Raw genomic sequence first — 16,692 nt, 5'->3', positions numbered from 1 at the left:
TTAGAGGGCGGTGACACTGGCAGAGCCCAAGGAAGCAGAGCCAGGAGCCGCTCTCAGGCATGGCTGGAGAACCCAGACTTGAGGTTCTAGGTTAGAGTATACTTGATAAAAAAATGCAGGAAGGAGAGAAAAAAAAAAAAAAGAGGGAGGAACCTTCAGCATAAGGTTGAGGTTGAAGGGACAGAAGTAGAGGAGAAAGGACAGAAGTGTGATGATTAGTATAGTGGTTAGTATCGCTTTTTATTGATGCTTTCAGCATCATTAGGAATAATGAATTTTAGCTAAACAGTAATCGCTGTATCAGTGACTATTTTTACATGCTTTTTTATGTTTTTAAACGTGTAGTTTGATCTACAGATTTTAAAATAGAATTAATTTCATTCAACATTAGAGTGACTTTTGTTTTTACGCCATGCAGTTGATTATGGCACAATTTAAGTGCTGTAGTTTAGAAATAGATCCGAGTACAGTGATCTACTTTCTTGGGACAGGATACAGTTATAACGGTATCATAAAACTTAATGCAATCCATTTCCTGAAATGAGGAGTACACGTTCAACTTCACGTCTGGATGTTGCAAGACTGTGTTCGTTGGCTTTTGAAATATATTAGCCCCAAGAAACTAGGATCTTCCACCTAACAGCAAGACTTCTGTAATAAAGATGCACAACTGACTTGACATACTTGCAGGAAAAAAATAGTTTCTGATCAATCGATGGCTTGAATTAAAGGCCTGTGCAAGAAAGTAGGCTGTTCTTTTTCAACTTGGCACAAAATCTTAAGTTGCATTCAGCGTGCATCAGATGCCTTACTCCTCTTGTCCTCTTCCTGTGGAAACAAAGCTGAATTTTGAGCAAAACAAAAACCTCGTCTCCAGGTCTCCTCAGGTCTGCGCAAACACAAGTTCAAACAGTTGTGCAAACAGCGAGTTGCTAAGTCCTTTCGCTATGTGCTGCAATGCTTTTAAGCAACTGAACTTCTCTTGAGCCTTCCTGCCCCCTGTGCTCCTCCCTGTTTGTTATCCTCTACTTTAAGTGTATCCAAGTGCAGCAGTTTCTGTCCCCCAGCTGCCGTTCCACCTTCTTTCTCTCCCAACTGTTGATACCCTTCATCTTCCTTGCCGCTAGCTCTCGGATTCTACTTGCACCATCTGTCAATGTGTAATGGTCTTTTTTCCCCCCATTACCTCCTTGAATTCTCTGAAGAACTCCATGTACTCCCAACAACTTCAGGATTCGGATCCTTCTCCAAGGATAGGATTTATTTATGACCATTTGCACGACGTCCTTTCCTTCAGCTAGAAAATGGGAGAATAACTTTGTAGGAAAAGGAATGCTGTTAACTCAGCTTAAGTCTGGAAATACTACTCTTTTTWWWWAAAAAAAAAATTATTATATGCATTTTGACATTTGAAACATTGTAAGGAAGAAGCTAGAAAATTATATCTGCTTATGTGCTTTGAATGTTGCCTAATGAAGAAAATGATACGCTATGTCTCATTTACATAATATAATACCAATTTATATAGTATAATTGAAAGGGGAGGACAGTCTTTTAACCATATTTTTTGCCTTTTACAATTAATTGTTGGACTTCAGTTTTTCAAAAGGATTTTCAGATAAATTTGGCCAGAATTTGGACAAAGAACAGTTGTACTGTAGTGTTGTATTTTCAGGAGTAAAGGGGTGACTTGAAATATTTCTTGCAAATAAGTATTTGTGTTTGCAAGTTTTTGCAAATAAATGATTGCATTTTTTTTCAAGTAGACCAGAGGACAAACAGGTGGTAGTTCAAATCTTCATTTTTCAGATAGCTCTGCAGAGGTGGGATGGACCCCTTATCCACTTCGTTGTGGTTTTCTGTAGATAAAGGTGTCTGTTCATATGAGCTTGCGTATTTACCTACAGGATTGTGAAATTAGTGATAGTTAATTTTGTAATACGTGAATTCTGCCAATTTGATAGTTGGATGTAGCAACATTCCTGAACTTTCTGCTGTACTTTCATTTAGTTTTTTTGAACTTCCTTATTGTTCTGTTAGATAATGTATTAATTTTTTATCTGGAGGTCATTGCAACTGCGGTTTCTAGTGTGGGCGTCTTCGAAACATTGAATTTAGAATTAGCTTAAGTCATTCGCCTTTTACAGACAGAAATGTCATGAATCTCAGATGTTTAACGAAACATCATATTTGGGAATATAGAGGAAATGACTCAAAAGATATTTAGTCTAATTTACAGGTAATCCTGTTTAAAAAAAAAAAAAAAAAAAAAAAGGTCTGGCGTGGGAGGCGGTCAGAGGAATCTAGGGGAAGTTACCAGACAAGCTGTAGTGCAGTATTTAGTAAATACATTGTATACAGAGCCTTGCCTAGACTTCTGTATCTCAGACCATCAACAGACATCATTTTAGTGTTAAACTATTGTGATTATAAGGAATATTTCTGATGTCTCTGATAGTTGGTGTGGATGACTACAGCTCAGAGTCTGATGTGATTATTATACCTTCAGCCCTGGACTTTGTCTCACAAGATGAAATGTTGACGCCTTTGGGAAGACTGGACAAGTACGCTGCAAGTGAGAACATATTTAACAGGTATGGCTTTTAAATGTCTTCTCTGGAGAACAGTGTGCACACTATTCATCAGATTCAAATCTGACTCAAGTTAATTTGCATGAAATACAAATAATTTTTAAAATCACAAAATTCTTCAGTTTCTCCTCCTCCTCCTCTGTGTTGATGCACCCTCTACTTACAGAGAACAAATATTGATGTTAAAAAATGTTTGCTTACCTGTTAAGTAACTGCACTTCAGGGCTTCTAAACTTTTTCATGAGATGGACCACATCCTGTTGACCGAGGGCTAGTAGATAATTGTTAATGATCCATATGTCTGTAGGAAGTGACATTGGGAAAATATGTAATGAAAGGTCAGGAGAAAATAAGGAATGGCACTGTGGCTTACCAGAGGAACACATATGTTCTGCAGGTTCATCTTAATCTGTAGACAAGAATTTAAGTATAGCTGCTTCTGGTTTTTGAAAACAAAAGACATGCTAAGAAGAAAACTTTACCTTGTCCTGTGTTGTTGTTTTACTTCAGGTTTTCCACTTTGCATTTCTCAAGCCTCGAGTTAGTTGCACAGGTACAGTAGAACACTAGACTTGCACACAGCTATGCATACGTACTCTGCAGGGGAAAGACATTCAAAATCAACATTTATTTTGATTGTAACTGTAGATAGTTGCTAGATCACAGAGACACCTTATTGTTGAGATTTCTGGAGTTTTATTTAACTAACTTTGGCTAGAGCATGTGTTTAAGAAAGTATGCTTCCTTTTATGTTGTATCTTTACATAGAAGATAGGTCTATAATCACCCACACTGTAGATTATGTATTTTGTTTGCATGACTACAGTTCTGAATTGATTTAACCATTTGTTTAAAATAATCTTGTGGCATGTACTTAAAATACTCACTTGTGTTTCTCTGTGAGGGAAAATGCTTGGAGTAGCTAGTTCTTCCTGTGTAAATTTTTTTTTTCCTCCTTTATAGGCCCATTGTTTAACCCTAGCTCTTTTTGTAGGCCTAGGTCTGTTATTTAACACTAGATAATATAGGAAATAGTATGAGGTATTGATGATAAGACTGTGTGTAGCAGTTAAATCTGAGGGTAACTATTACAGACAGCTCGTATCATACAATTAATTCTGAGAAAGTGTCAGAAACTTTTGCTAGATGGAGTTTATCATAGATGTAAGTTCAAGAGAAACATTTCGTTTTCCAGATTAAAATGATTTTTGCCTCCAATTACATATATGTAGAATTAAGATTTTTTTAATTACAATTTAAATGATAAAACCGTATTTCCCTGATCTGCATACATATGGAAATTTCCATTTGTATATTCTTATACTCTTGAAACAATCATTGAATCTGGGTAAATTAGAGTAAGATTTTAGTATTATGATTATTACTTAAATGGATGACGCATACTACACATGTGACAGTGAATAATTACAAAGATTTTTTTAATCAATTGTCACAAAAACCCAAGCATCTATACTTATCTACAGGTTATCAGTGGCACTTACGCTGTCTGCAGCATCAGTGAGGACTGGGCCTAGACTTTGTGGGAAGGCTCTGTTTGGCTAAGGCACGTGCTGTTGTGACCGTGATACAGGCATACAGCTTCTCACGTGGTTGGAAGAAGGCGGCTGCCTTGTTTTGTGGTCTCACGTGGAAAAGAGCAGGCATCAAAAATGGAGATTTTGATCGCACCACCCGTGACAGTGAATAATTTTGAAGTGGCTATTTGATTCTCGGCTCTAGCAGTCACAAACCCACCCTGGTGTTATATGTCTGTGGAAAGAAGTCTGGATGCCTTTGGAATATAAGCTCTGTGACGGAATAAGGCTTTTTAGGAGCCGAGAGAGAATTTTTTTTTTTTTTTTGTTCCCAGGAAGTGGCGATGATGTCTCGGGGCCGCACTCTGAACCTTTATTCCCAATTCTGGTCAGCAGCGACAGGACCCTCGTTTTACTCTGTTTGTGACACCTAGGGTTTGTATCAGGAAGCCCCCTGCCATAGGAGGAGGATGCTGTTTTCATCTCTCTGTGATGCCTTGCCTATCAAGAACTTCTCTGCCTAATTAGGAAAATGCCTTTGGTGGGATGTTGGTAATCATATCAAGACCATCTTATGCTTAAGAAAATACCATCCCTCATTTCTGTATAGGTCTGATCAGATTATAGTCAACAAATTAATTCAGAATTTATCATTTTTATTATTTATTAATGTTTCCCTCTCTGCTCCTTTTCCTTCCATTTTATGCCACAAGACCAGTGTAAGTCTCTTTTCTGAGATATTCAGCGGATGTTGATGATAAGAAAAGGCCAAACTTAAGCCAAAGTGATGCAGGTGAAATTGGAATGGAGTTAATTCTGACTGTATTTCTCAAATAACTTGATTTAGCAGAAATTAGATTTTCTCCCCTTTATCTACTCCTCCTCTCCTGTTTTCCCTTCAAATTTTCCAGTCTCCCTCACTCCATGAAACAAAATCTCAAAATATACTTTTGCACCCAAAATTATGAATAATTAGTATTTGATATGTTTATATTTGTTTCATTAATTTCATAAAATTAAGTTTAATTTAGAAATGTATGTTAAAATCATATTAATACAAGATGAACTGTCAAATGTCAAATTTGGAAGTTAGATAGTTTCCCAAGCCACTAGTAGAAGCCTAATTTCAAAAAATATTTCTTATATTTATTAAAGCTCAGAAAGCATGTACATCTTCATATAACTCTTAAGACTTAGAAGGTAAAAAGATGTGCATTTTGAAATGCTGAGTTGTTTCAGAATATCTTAGATTGTTTGAGGAAGCAAGTGCCAAGCTAATAATGGTGGTGCTTCTGTAGATTTGAAAGGACTTCAAGTCTTGACTTAGAAATCAGGCATAAATGGGAAAAGGAAAAAATGAATCTTCTCTTTTTTTGTGTGTGTGTGTCTGTTAGGTGCTAAGTGCACCTTCTGCACAAATGAACACTCTGATGTTTGTATTTTAAAGTAGAAATTTATTAAAGAGTTAAGAATGGTGATTGGGAGACCTCCAGTATGCAGTATTTATGGCATTTAAAAGTCTCAGTACAGATTCCAAATAAGGTCACGGTGTAAAAAGAGTTTGAATGAGCCAAGCAAAGGTATTTATAGCTCTTCTCCAAGTATATCATTGTAAATCCCAATTATGTCCTTGTGTGCAGTCTTTGAAATGTCTGAGCTCTGCATGTGGACAGAAAGGCAGGGTGTTTATAATCTATCTCCATTTTCTCCTGCTGCTAACAGCAATGAAGTTGTGCCTTTAAGGTACCCTAACTGCAAGTCCATCAGTTTTCCAGCTTTGGATAAGATCTCTTAATGTTTGCTCATGACAACTTAAGACTTTGTTAATTATCTTTCACTTCTGCATATAATAGCTAATGTTTTTCTGATGCCTACTGCACTACAGCCTTCAACCTCTGCTCTTTATTTTGCTAATTGTCTATTCAATATACAAGTAGTTGCACACCTGCTTAGGTGACAGTTGTATTCTAAAAGTGTACATGGTAAATAAATCACTATCATGGGGAACTCACAGCTCTAGAGGTACTGATTTGAATGAAAACATGTTTGGACCTGGAAGAGTCGGATACCAGATCTTCTCCACCACCTTAAATCTGTGTCTAGACCAGAGCACTCATCCTTCAGAGCCCTGTTACAGTTACGCAAATGCTGGTAGTCACCTGGCGGTTCCTGGGCAAGCTACCCCCAGCCTGATATGCTACCATGCATTAATACTTTGCTGCAGCTTCTGCAGTGTGCTTTTTGTGGCCAGACCACTAGTGCTTGCATGAGAAGAGATGCTGGACTGCTAAACAGAGTACCAGAGAACYGTGTTTGCTCTCTGTGCTCCTGTAAGCAGAGCATGTTGAAGCAGGAACTTGCAGTGCCTAAGCTATTGGTCACTAATTGCCTAAGCTGTTGGTCACTAATTGCCTAAACACCAGCTCTTAGCCTGTGGCAAGTGCAAGGCAGGTTTGTCTCAGAGTCCTATGTTTGCACCTTGGAGGTATACAAAAACAACCTGACAGATTGTTGGCAGACCTAGATCAGAGAACACAAGTGGACTCTTTTCTCACAGCATGCCGGACAGGTGGAGTTAGAGATTGCCCTGTCATCACTATCTACTTAGTTGTGTGAGGTTTTGGTGGTGCTTTTTTATTTTATTTTAAACAAATGAGCCTAGGATGCACTGTTGCATTTTTAAGCTTTTTCACAGGAATCTGCTGAAACAGATGAACAGATGTTGGGCACACATTGATTCCTTTAAATGCCRGAGAGGAGTATCATGTGGCTGAGGTGAGAGGCATCACCTCTCTTTAGTCTAGTATTCTTGATACCAGGGCTTGATCTCATTATTTGTCATTTATAGCTCTTGTGCAATTTCTAGGGGAAAAGACAGTGGGCAGTATATTTAGCTTGAAACATGTTATTCCAGAAGTCAGTGCTGTTTCCATGCCCAATTTGCAGCAATATTCAGCTGGTGGTCATGGTTCAGTTGTACAGGGAAATGGTGAGCACTACCTCATATAGCTAGATTAACCTACCCCCTTTCCCTAGTTGAGATTGTTGTATCTGCATCAATAGTCTCAAATTTCCCACTCAGCAGGCCAGTTAACTTCTCTCTCTTTGCAAAACTGTATTTGGTATATACAAGAGATGTGCTTCCAGTCAACCTGGTGTATATGAAATACACTTCATTTCCTCTTTTCAGAGGTGTCTAGCCCCTTAAAAGAGCAAGTTTGCTCTGCCTCTAGGTTAGTGTGTGACRTCGTATGTTTCCCTAGCTGAGCTTCAAACTGAAAATCAAGTTCTCAGTCTGGAAACATTGCATTTTACCAAGCTGGAAATGAAAGACTATGAGGAAAAGGAAATTTCTTAAAGGCAAAGTTTTTTTGCAGCTTGATTTTTAGRTATATAGATACAATATATCTAGATATATTTAGAAATAATTTTGCAAGTGGTTAATGTGAAACAAATTTTTCTCAAATTGGCTGTAATTTATAAGTTTTTAATTTTGGGCACTCATGAAAACTCACTGAATTTCTGTAGCCAGTGGAACTGTAGAGTTCACAAGGGCCCCTGTATACCAGAGTTGTACCTCTGTAATGGTTTTGTGGTGGTTTTTTACCTCTCCCATTTGGCCTCAGTGTGAAAATTWGTGCATCTGCTACTGCTTATGGCCTTGCTGTTTGTCAGCAGTGAGATGTTTAGGCTGCCTCCTGACAGTATTTCCTTTGGCCAGTTCTGGAAGTACCTGGCATTGGTTCTGTGCAGCACTAGCATTTTGACAAGCTGCTTAGGGGCAGCAGAAGAGTTAGCAGCTTGTGGGGCAGCTTTCGGTGGTGCACCGAGCTCCTGCAGTGTAACCCTGAGAGCTCTTTGGACCAATGAGCGGGTGTTCAACTTGCATTGCACCCAAAGGTGAAAGATAGCGCTACAGAGAGAACCATGTGCCATTGCAAGTTGTTGTTGAGTTATTATTGTAGTCTGTGGTGTTTAAGAATTGAGTGTTTAGGGCTCTTCAGGTAACTGGGTATGTGCTTGTACCAGAAGCTGCAACAGTAACAGAACAGAAACTCAGATCTGATTGTATCTTGTCATTGACAACCCTTAAAAAAAATCTTGTGACTTATTACTACTAAGTGAAGTGATTTTGTCTTATTTCGTATTTATTTAAATTTCATTTGCTACTTTTTCAAATATGTCCCAGAAACTCACATTTGTGCATGTGTTTTGTTTATTTTCACAGTGTGTACACATTGCACTGTATAGCATTGAGTGAAGGGTACTTTTTAAGTGTTATTGGCTTGGAAATCTTCAGCTTGGGTGCTCATGCTTTAAACTTGTGAAAGTAAGCTCTTAATTCGGTTTAAAACTGCTCTGAGAGTGGTGATGTTGCCTGGCTTTGTATGCATTGAGTTAGGGGATTCAGAAGTGAGGAATCAATGTAGCCTTCCAGGGCTACATTGAAGTTAACAGTTCTCTAGGATTAAGTTGAACATCACAATTATATGTTCTAAAAATAGAAATAACCGAAGTTACTGAGTTAAAAAGGAACCTTTCTACAAGTTTACTCTCTGTTTTTAGAAACTTGTATGATTGCATGACTTTTTGGTTTAGACAGGTTTCTGGACACAAATAATGCTCTTCTAAATCTCTCTTTTTTTTTTTTTTTTTGATAAACTAGGCAAATGGTGGCTCGAAGTTTGCTGGACACTTTGAAGGAAGTCAGTGATGACGAGAGAGATTGTATTGCTGTTTTGGAGAGAATCAGCAGACTAGCTGATGATTCAGGTAGGTAGTACCAAACAAGTTACTGCATTAATCAAGGAAAGTTGGAGCTGCTGAGCTTGAATCGGTGTCTTTTACCTTCTTCCATGTGAAACATAAGATTCTTACAGATGTCAACACAATGCTGTAAAATTTCCTTTCCCTGAGTCATCCTCCAAAAGATGACGTTTTTCCTTGCTAGTTTCCTCAAACACCATTAGCACCTTTGAAATGCGGGATTAACACTTTCCATCAGTGCAGTTTTGAATTGCTTTTTATTACATACTGATGAGTAGGTGGTTGATCAGTAAATCTTAATGATTGTTCTACAATTTRTAGATAAAGATGAATTTCTAGCCTTGAAAACAGTCATGCAAAATTGTTAATTAGTTTTGTTAGCATTTGAATGCTGAAATTGTTCAAGACTGATCACTTTTGGGCAACGTTCAGCCTGGTTCCAGCTGGGGGGAGCAGTGATTTTTTTTTCACCCTCTGATGTGAAGATGGTGAAGATGTGAAGGTGGGAGGGATTCGTAGAAAAAGTACAGATATGTTTAAATAATGAGGGAGGGTTTTTTGGGGAGGTAGGTTTGTTTAATGAAAATTTTGAGACTGTTGGGTTGTTTTGGGATAGAAGGTAACATGAGAGGAATGGGAAACAAATTTTGAAAGTGAGTGCTTTTAAAAAAAATGTGGGAGATGAACGTGGAAAAAAAAATATGTGGATGGAGCTGCAATGAAATTCTGGATTGAAGAGACTCTGGAAGGAGTTGAAAGACTTCAGTTGATGTTGTTGAAGCACCAGAAGGAGGGAAAAAAGACCTAAGCAGCACAACATTAGAGAAGATCTAAACTTCATTCTCTTGTTGTTTTAGAGAATGCTATGGAGAGTAAGAGAAATTTGTACTAACTCTTGTATGATAAGAATGTTTATATCTTCTGTTGAGGTCTTCTAGTTGTTTTTTCCTTTACCCAAAGTTGCAGGCCTTAATGCAAGGATAAAGTAGTCTGTAAGAAGCTACTGACTTTATTTAAAATACACGTTTTGATTTTTGTGAGCAAATACCCTTGCTTAGCAAGGAAAAATAATGTATTTTAAACATTATATATGTTAATTTGAAGTGAAATTTTTAGTCAAAAACAGTGTTTCTGACCAAGCTCTTTTTTTAATCAGTAGATATGTATAGTGTTGGTTATTGTGATGTTTTTAACAGTGTTGGTCATTACAAAATTTCAGAGGCTTTAGTTTGAGTCCTGAAAAATAGGACAGATACGTCCAGAGGAAAATAGTCACGTGAAGTAACTTTTAGCCATAGCGTTTCATTTGTGACCAACGGAATGTGTCAAACTCAAGTTTGCTTAGATAAGAACAGGAACGAAAACCAAGAGTTGAGCTATATCCAAATCAGTTCCTTTAACAAGGGTGGAGTACGTATTTAGTCAGGGTTGATACTTTCTCAGAGTCCGTAAAAGCAGCTTTTCAGGCTTTTCCTGCATTGTAGAAGTTGTCTCAGGTCTGCCAAACTAGTAGCACTGGATTCTGTAGCTGCCCCGCAAATTAAATTTCTGCAAATTTAACTTGGAGTTTTGTGCCTTGAGCATTTGCAGCATTGGACTTACCTGTTTCTATAAGACAGGTAGTTAGAATAATTCTTTTGTCTTAAACCATATTATATTTTAATAGGGAATTAGATCTGCTTTGTATATTTCTAATGTATGTGCTTGGCTAACAGTCAAACTACACTGTAATGGCATTTTGAATTTATATTTCATTTAGGATTGCTATTGTTAACATTTGTTTTGAGTGTTCTCTTGCTCGATGCTTCTCCTCCCTCCCTTTGACAAATTGCCAAAGAATAGCTTTTGAGGCAAACATTGTGGACATTGTATTGATTTCCCTGATTTATGAAGGTTTCATTACCAAGGGGAAAAGAAAYCAAGTACTGCATATACAAAGAATATGATGTGATGTTGTAGCATCTTGCTGTGAGCTGCCAGTGTGTGGGCTGTGTGTGGACAGCTGGTTAATTGCTCTGGGACGATGTGTGAAGAAGAGCTCCGGCTACCATCCTATAATGATACGTGCAAGTTGCGTGAAGCAGGTCCCCTTCAGACAAGACCGAAGCCTTCTGGCTGCTTTCTAACGTGCTGGTGCCAGGTTACGTTGTCTCACGCAGTTTTGCAGCCTGAAGATGACTAATACAGCTCCATTTGCAAAAAAAAAAAAATGGCTTCGGACTGTGCAAAAGATGAGACACTCCCAAGACAGGGCTGCCAGTTTTGATGTGCTGAGGGAGCATGGGAATTGCCTTGCTCCAGTATCCCACCCTGCTACACTGCGCAGGAAAGAACAGCGTCCCGGAGGAAGCTCTTCCATGACAGCTGAGAAATAATCAGCCTCCCCTCACCCCTTTTCCTTCCTAAAGAAACCTCTTCTGCACATCTCAGTTCGGAGGGTTTGTGCTTTTCAGCGTTTGTCTCTGCTGCTGCAGTTGGGTGTTGCTGCTTAATCAGCAAATCTGACTTYTGTTGTGGAGTTTGTTTTCTTTTGATCCTTTTGAACTCTGGACTTCCATACTGTCTTTAACTAATGAGTTCCCTTCCATAGCTACAGCTGCCTTAAATAAGAGTTTGCATTTATTTATTTWTTTTTTAATTWGAATAATTACTTGGGGTTCTTTTGGCTTCTGCAAGGATTTAAGTATGGCGTTTCAATTRAATATTTTTATGGTGYCTTTGAATGCATAGAGCCTCAGTATGTGACAAAAGTCAATTTATTCCTCACGAATCCTTGTTACTGTTTAAAAGGTTATATTTCTAGTGAAAAAAAGATGCACATAAATATTGTTCTAAAGAGATGGGTAAAATAAGTGACTTGGGAAAACCAGTTCTTATTTAGTTGAATATAGCTAACTGTTTTTTTTCTGAATTAAAAGTAGTCTTTTTTTCTTTTTACATGTACAATGAGTGGTGAATGCAGTTCGTGAAACTAATTAAAACAAATGGAGTATTTAGCAGGTTTTGAAGCTGCATTATCAGGTCTCACAGCCTTAATTCATCAATAGTGTGTTTAATCCATGGTAGTAACACCATCACCATGTTGATATAGTGAGAGGTGCTAAGAATACTTACCCTATTATTTTCCATTTAAGAAAAACTTTAGGTTTAAGTGTTCAGTGTTTCAGGGATATTGATTCTTTTTGCCCCACCTCCTGAGACAGATATATCTGTCCGTCCCCCCCCGTCCCGTCCCCCGTCCCGTCCCCCGCCCCGATTTATGTGAGCCCAGCCTTTGTGTCCCCATGCTTCTGGTTGGCAACTAATGGTAATTTTTCCCCTAATTAGTTAGTCTGTATTTCGCTTCTTGCTCTGCCAGTCAGTATGGAAATCCATTCTGGCTGCTAAGATGGAAAAAAACTCTGATTATTGAAGGAGCATATGAAGACTGCTCTTTTTGATGGACTTTTGTATGAAAAGGGAAAGGCTCTGGTTACAGTGTATTTTTTTTTTTTCTGTTTTGCCTAGTCCTGATTTTCTTCTGTCTACAGRAGAAGTAGGAAAGTTGGAGGGACAGATATAACGGGAAATGAGAGAAACTGAAAGGGAAAAAGATGGATGTTACTAAAGAAAAAGAGAGGAAGAGAAAATTGTATTTGGAAAAGGAGATAAAATTTTAATAGTCAAATTGTGGTATTTATTTCATTTAGGCTTTATGCTTGACCATGCAAATGCCACCCATTTTTCAGATAATTATGCTATCCCAGTAGCGTAGCCATGCTGCTAACAGCCAGGGGGGTTCATATGCTGTAGAATTCCTGTTTAGGCTGAATGTTGAAGTGCACCTAACTAGTGGGGCTGGAGCATGTCAGTTGCCATGAAAGCTTCCCACGGTGCTTATTTCTCTATAGCACCTGCAGATCAATATTTTTATTTGTGCTTCACCAAAATATGGTATTTTTTTAATGATGGAAGAGTAAACATAAAGCTGTGCATTCATCTGGTTATTTCTTATTCTTAACTCCTTAGTGAGAAAAAAGTTAATATTTGGATGTAGTTATAACAGTCAGCCAAGTTACCTGTTAAAACAGAATTAACACCCCATTAGTTACTTTTCACATACATTGTTACTGTCCCGGGAACCTTACAGACTCTCACAGATACAGGGGAAATAGTGCTGCTCATATTCCAGAGTGGTCATTGGGGGATAATAAAATGCAGACTTTCCTGCAAAGCCAGTATGTAGTGTAAAATMAATTATTGTGAAATAATTCTGTAGTTGTGAGAGCCTTGCCCTGGAATAATTGCTTCACTTACRAATAACTGTTCTGGAGTCATTAGCTGGTATTATTCTGTGCAGCTCTGCAGGAAATCCTGTTCCATTTCCAGCTCACCGCGGTGCTTTCTGGTGGTTCAACATCACGAAAGTAGGGTGCAGGAGCAGCTAGATGGTCGTGTGGACATGTTTGCTTGCACTAGAGGTTGTGTCACATTTAGGAGAAAATGAAACTGCTTTGCAGGAGTGAGGAAGGAGCAGGTGATGGCTTCAGCACTTTGGGAGTCAGTGTGGGATATTGACTTAGATGATGGCTGGTGAAACAGTAGAAACTGAAAGTTGACGTTAGCAGAGCAAAGTCTGCCCGAGTTTTTGAGATGTTGGGAGGAAATGATCGGTTTCAGGTGATCTGAAGATTGAGGGAGGTAGGATCATTGCTTTCTAGAAACTCCTTTTAATACTCAGAGGAGAACTGGATGTCCATTTTATTTAATTATTTTATGAAGTTTGACTGCTGCTGTCTTTTTCTCTCCTCTCTCTCTCTCTCTCTCTCTCTTTCTTTTTTTTTTTTTTTTAAATTTTCTTTCAAAACTGTTTGTGTTTGACAAATTGTAGTCTCTTTCTAGTAGCCTGCCACTTTAAGGCACAGACTTGTACTTTCAGGAGATAGTCTGAAAAGAACATTTAAAAATACATCCTGTGCCAAAATGGAAAAGTATTGCTCCAAGCAAATGTTATAGAGAGCCTGATCATATGCAGTATTTTTTTCCAGAGAGCCTAATATAGGAACTTCTAATCATAACTTGAAATTCTCCACCCAAATTTTGTTTATATTGTGTGGAAACCTGATCCTAACTGTATTTTGCATTGCAAAAATACAGATGTGCTCCCCAGTTGGATGAGCTTGTGCTTTTAGAAACTTTGTGCAATGACTTTAGCTGATACTTCTTACAATCTGTTTCCTGTGTTGATGACCAAGCCATAAATTTGGTTATAAAGAAACGTAAAAATTTAAACTGAACTGGCATATATGTTGTCAGACACTGAAGCCTGCTGGAATCTGTATTAGAGTTGCTGAACTCCTCCAGAGGAAGCTGAGGAATGAGTAGCAGGAACGCAGGAGGGCTGTGTCATTGGGAAAGGTCTCTGGCATTTCTGCTGGGGTCTTTAGGAGACACAACGCGAAAAACCTTCTTTGCTGTAAGCCCATCTGACCATAGGATTAGGCTCTACTCTATGCACGCTCGGATGCATGCTCCATTGGAAGTATTTGGAAGATTTGAGCTCTTAATTAAATTGGAAAAACTTAAAAGTTCATTTTCTCATGTTGCAACAGTAATTTTCCAGAACAGCATAAGTCCTCTTTTTTTTTTTTTTTCCATAGTGAAATACAGTATTTCATTGCACAGCCAGCGTGTGTTTGCTTTTAATTGACCTTACCCAGGTGGCAGTTTCCATGTCCTTCAAAGCTAGGAAAGGTAGGAGCTACTGCCCCGAGTCATTTCTGGGTGTGAATTTTACGGGTGTTTAATTGCATGGGCTGCTYGTGCTTAGGAGCTCAGGAGGGAGGTGCTCGCTTACTGCGAGTGGCTCYCCTGTGTCCTTAATGCCACATGGCCACGCTTAACTGATGCATAACTGATAAATTGTTCTGAGGACAGAATTCTCTTACATTTTGGATGCTTGTTGTGGACTTACTGGAATGCCTCACAGCTAAATATATTAGTAGTTTTTTTGCGGCAAATCTAGCCAGTTTAGGAAAGSGAGTATTGTTAATTTATCAAGCATTTTACACTGGTTCATACAGGGCAAAGGAGCAGATCCTGTTTCCTACTCAACAATGCTTTACTTCTTTTGCACTACCTTGATGGTAGTATCAGGCTAAGTAGGTAAGTAGTCTCTGCTCCCTCTCTTAGCAGCACTTGCTGCTACCATCAGAGAGTTCTGCCACTTGACAGACGTGTGACTGCCCTGAGGAGCCAGTCTAAGAACCTGTTCTCCCTACTAGTCGCGCTGCTGGTGTGGGGCAGGAGCTGCGTCAGCCCCATCAGTTCTTTGATACGCTTTGCTGACTGGCTGCCCAAGCGGTTGCGTTGGCACGATGGCAAAGACAGCTGCGAGCTTGGGGTTTGGGAGCCTGGGAACTGCCRGAAGCAAGTTCAGAAACAATTTAAGAAGCGCTGCTGCCAAATGTAGCCTGGCCAGACTTCTTSCGCGCTCTTCATCACGCGTGCCCTCGCATCTCCAATCCCATCTTCTTCTCTTAGTAGATAGCAATTGTTTTGCTGCAGGAAGTGAAGCAGGGCTCCAGAGAAGTGAGAAAGAGACCCTAGGGACACAAACCTCCTGCACCCACGCACCACATGCTGGGCATGTTTGGAAATAGCAGCTTTATGGGAAAGGTTGCAGCAAATCCCTGCAGCCCTGGCATTGGGCCCTGCCTCCAGCATGTTCTGGTCCAGCAAGTTCCAGCCTTCCTGCCCTTTGGCTGTGGGTCTTATCTTGTTGTCACTTGCTGCTCAGCCTTCTCTCCTTCCTCACCCAGCCTGCTTGTTCCTGGTTATGCTCTTGCCCTTCCTAGCTGTTCTTCAGCCCCTTCTTCTCTAGCCTTCATATGTTCTGCCTTTGAGTTGGACACATTCTCTCTGTTGATTTGCCTGGGTAGTAGGAAGACAGGCTTCTCTAAGACAGAATTCCCTGTTTTACATGCTCTATATGCTTGGTTCCTTGGTGGAGCAGGAGGGGATCAACTTAGTCTGCTAGTGCTGGAATAAGCCCTCCAACATGGCTCATCTGCAGGTCATCTCAAATCCAAGAGAGTTTTTCCTGGGAGAGGGAACAGTCTCTCCACAGTGATGATGCTTTTTTGAACCCACAGTGTGCTCTGCGAGAGACTTTCAAACAGTACCTGTTGTAGCCTGCCAGGTACTGAGCTGGTGGAAACAGAGTCAGGGTCTTCCAGGTGAACCACCTTTGGGCAAGTTTTTATGGACATGGAAAAAGCACCTTCAAGATTCCAAAAAACGAACAAACAGAAATACCCTCCCTCTTCTCCCTCTTCTGTCCCATTTCAAAACCATTCTTCCAAAAGCAGGTTTACCAACTTTGGTCTAGAGCTCATCTACTTCATTTTTTTTCTCCTGTTAAGCAAACTTAGTCACATGTGTTTTAATATTTTAAATCAGATTACTGTAACTTGAGACTAATTGATGGCTTTTCATTACCTCAATTCTCTGATAGTAACTACAGATGTAAGCAGATTATGTAAGGACAAAAATATCGCACGCTGTGATCGGAAAGGAGTCTCATTGTTTTTTCATTCTCTTTTTTTGGTCTTCCCCCACTATTTCTTTCTTCTTCCTTCCACCTTTTTTTTTGTTCTCCTTCTGACAAATGGATTATGTGGTGACCTAACACTTAAAACTGATGATACTTTTAACATTGAGCAGGGATTTAGTTTAATTCACGTTTTTTCGTCTCCCCTCTCATTTTCCAAAACAGATGTGCTCATTCTGCCAGGATTAGGATTCAATCAGTGTAACCT

At 39.2% G+C, this 16,692-nt stretch overlaps 1 protein-coding gene across 1 annotated transcript in view; it reads left to right on the top strand.

Annotated features, from left to right (window-relative positions):
* Positions 1 to 2,458: 2,458 nt before the first annotated feature.
* The window catches only part of PPP4R1 (protein phosphatase 4 regulatory subunit 1), a gene marked incomplete at its 5' end in the record, with an annotated part of 41,366 nt that continues 27,132 nt past the window's right edge, over positions 2,459 to 16,692 (top strand). Inside the window, 2 exons of the mRNA XM_026047281.1 lie at positions 2,459 to 2,594; positions 8,793 to 8,899. Coding sequence (XP_025903066.1) covers positions 2,459 to 2,594; positions 8,793 to 8,899 — 243 coding nt within the window. The remainder of the gene's footprint in view (positions 2,595 to 8,792; positions 8,900 to 16,692) is intronic.

This window comes from Nothoprocta perdicaria, unplaced genomic scaffold (genome assembly GCF_003342845.1).
Source record: "Nothoprocta perdicaria isolate Ctin4 unplaced genomic scaffold, notPer1 scaffold_487, whole genome shotgun sequence".
NCBI classification, from domain to species: Eukaryota; Metazoa; Chordata; class Aves; order Tinamiformes; family Tinamidae; genus Nothoprocta; species Nothoprocta perdicaria.
The sequence above is the reverse complement of the archived record's forward strand: the minus strand, read 5'-3'. Positions and strand labels throughout refer to the sequence as shown.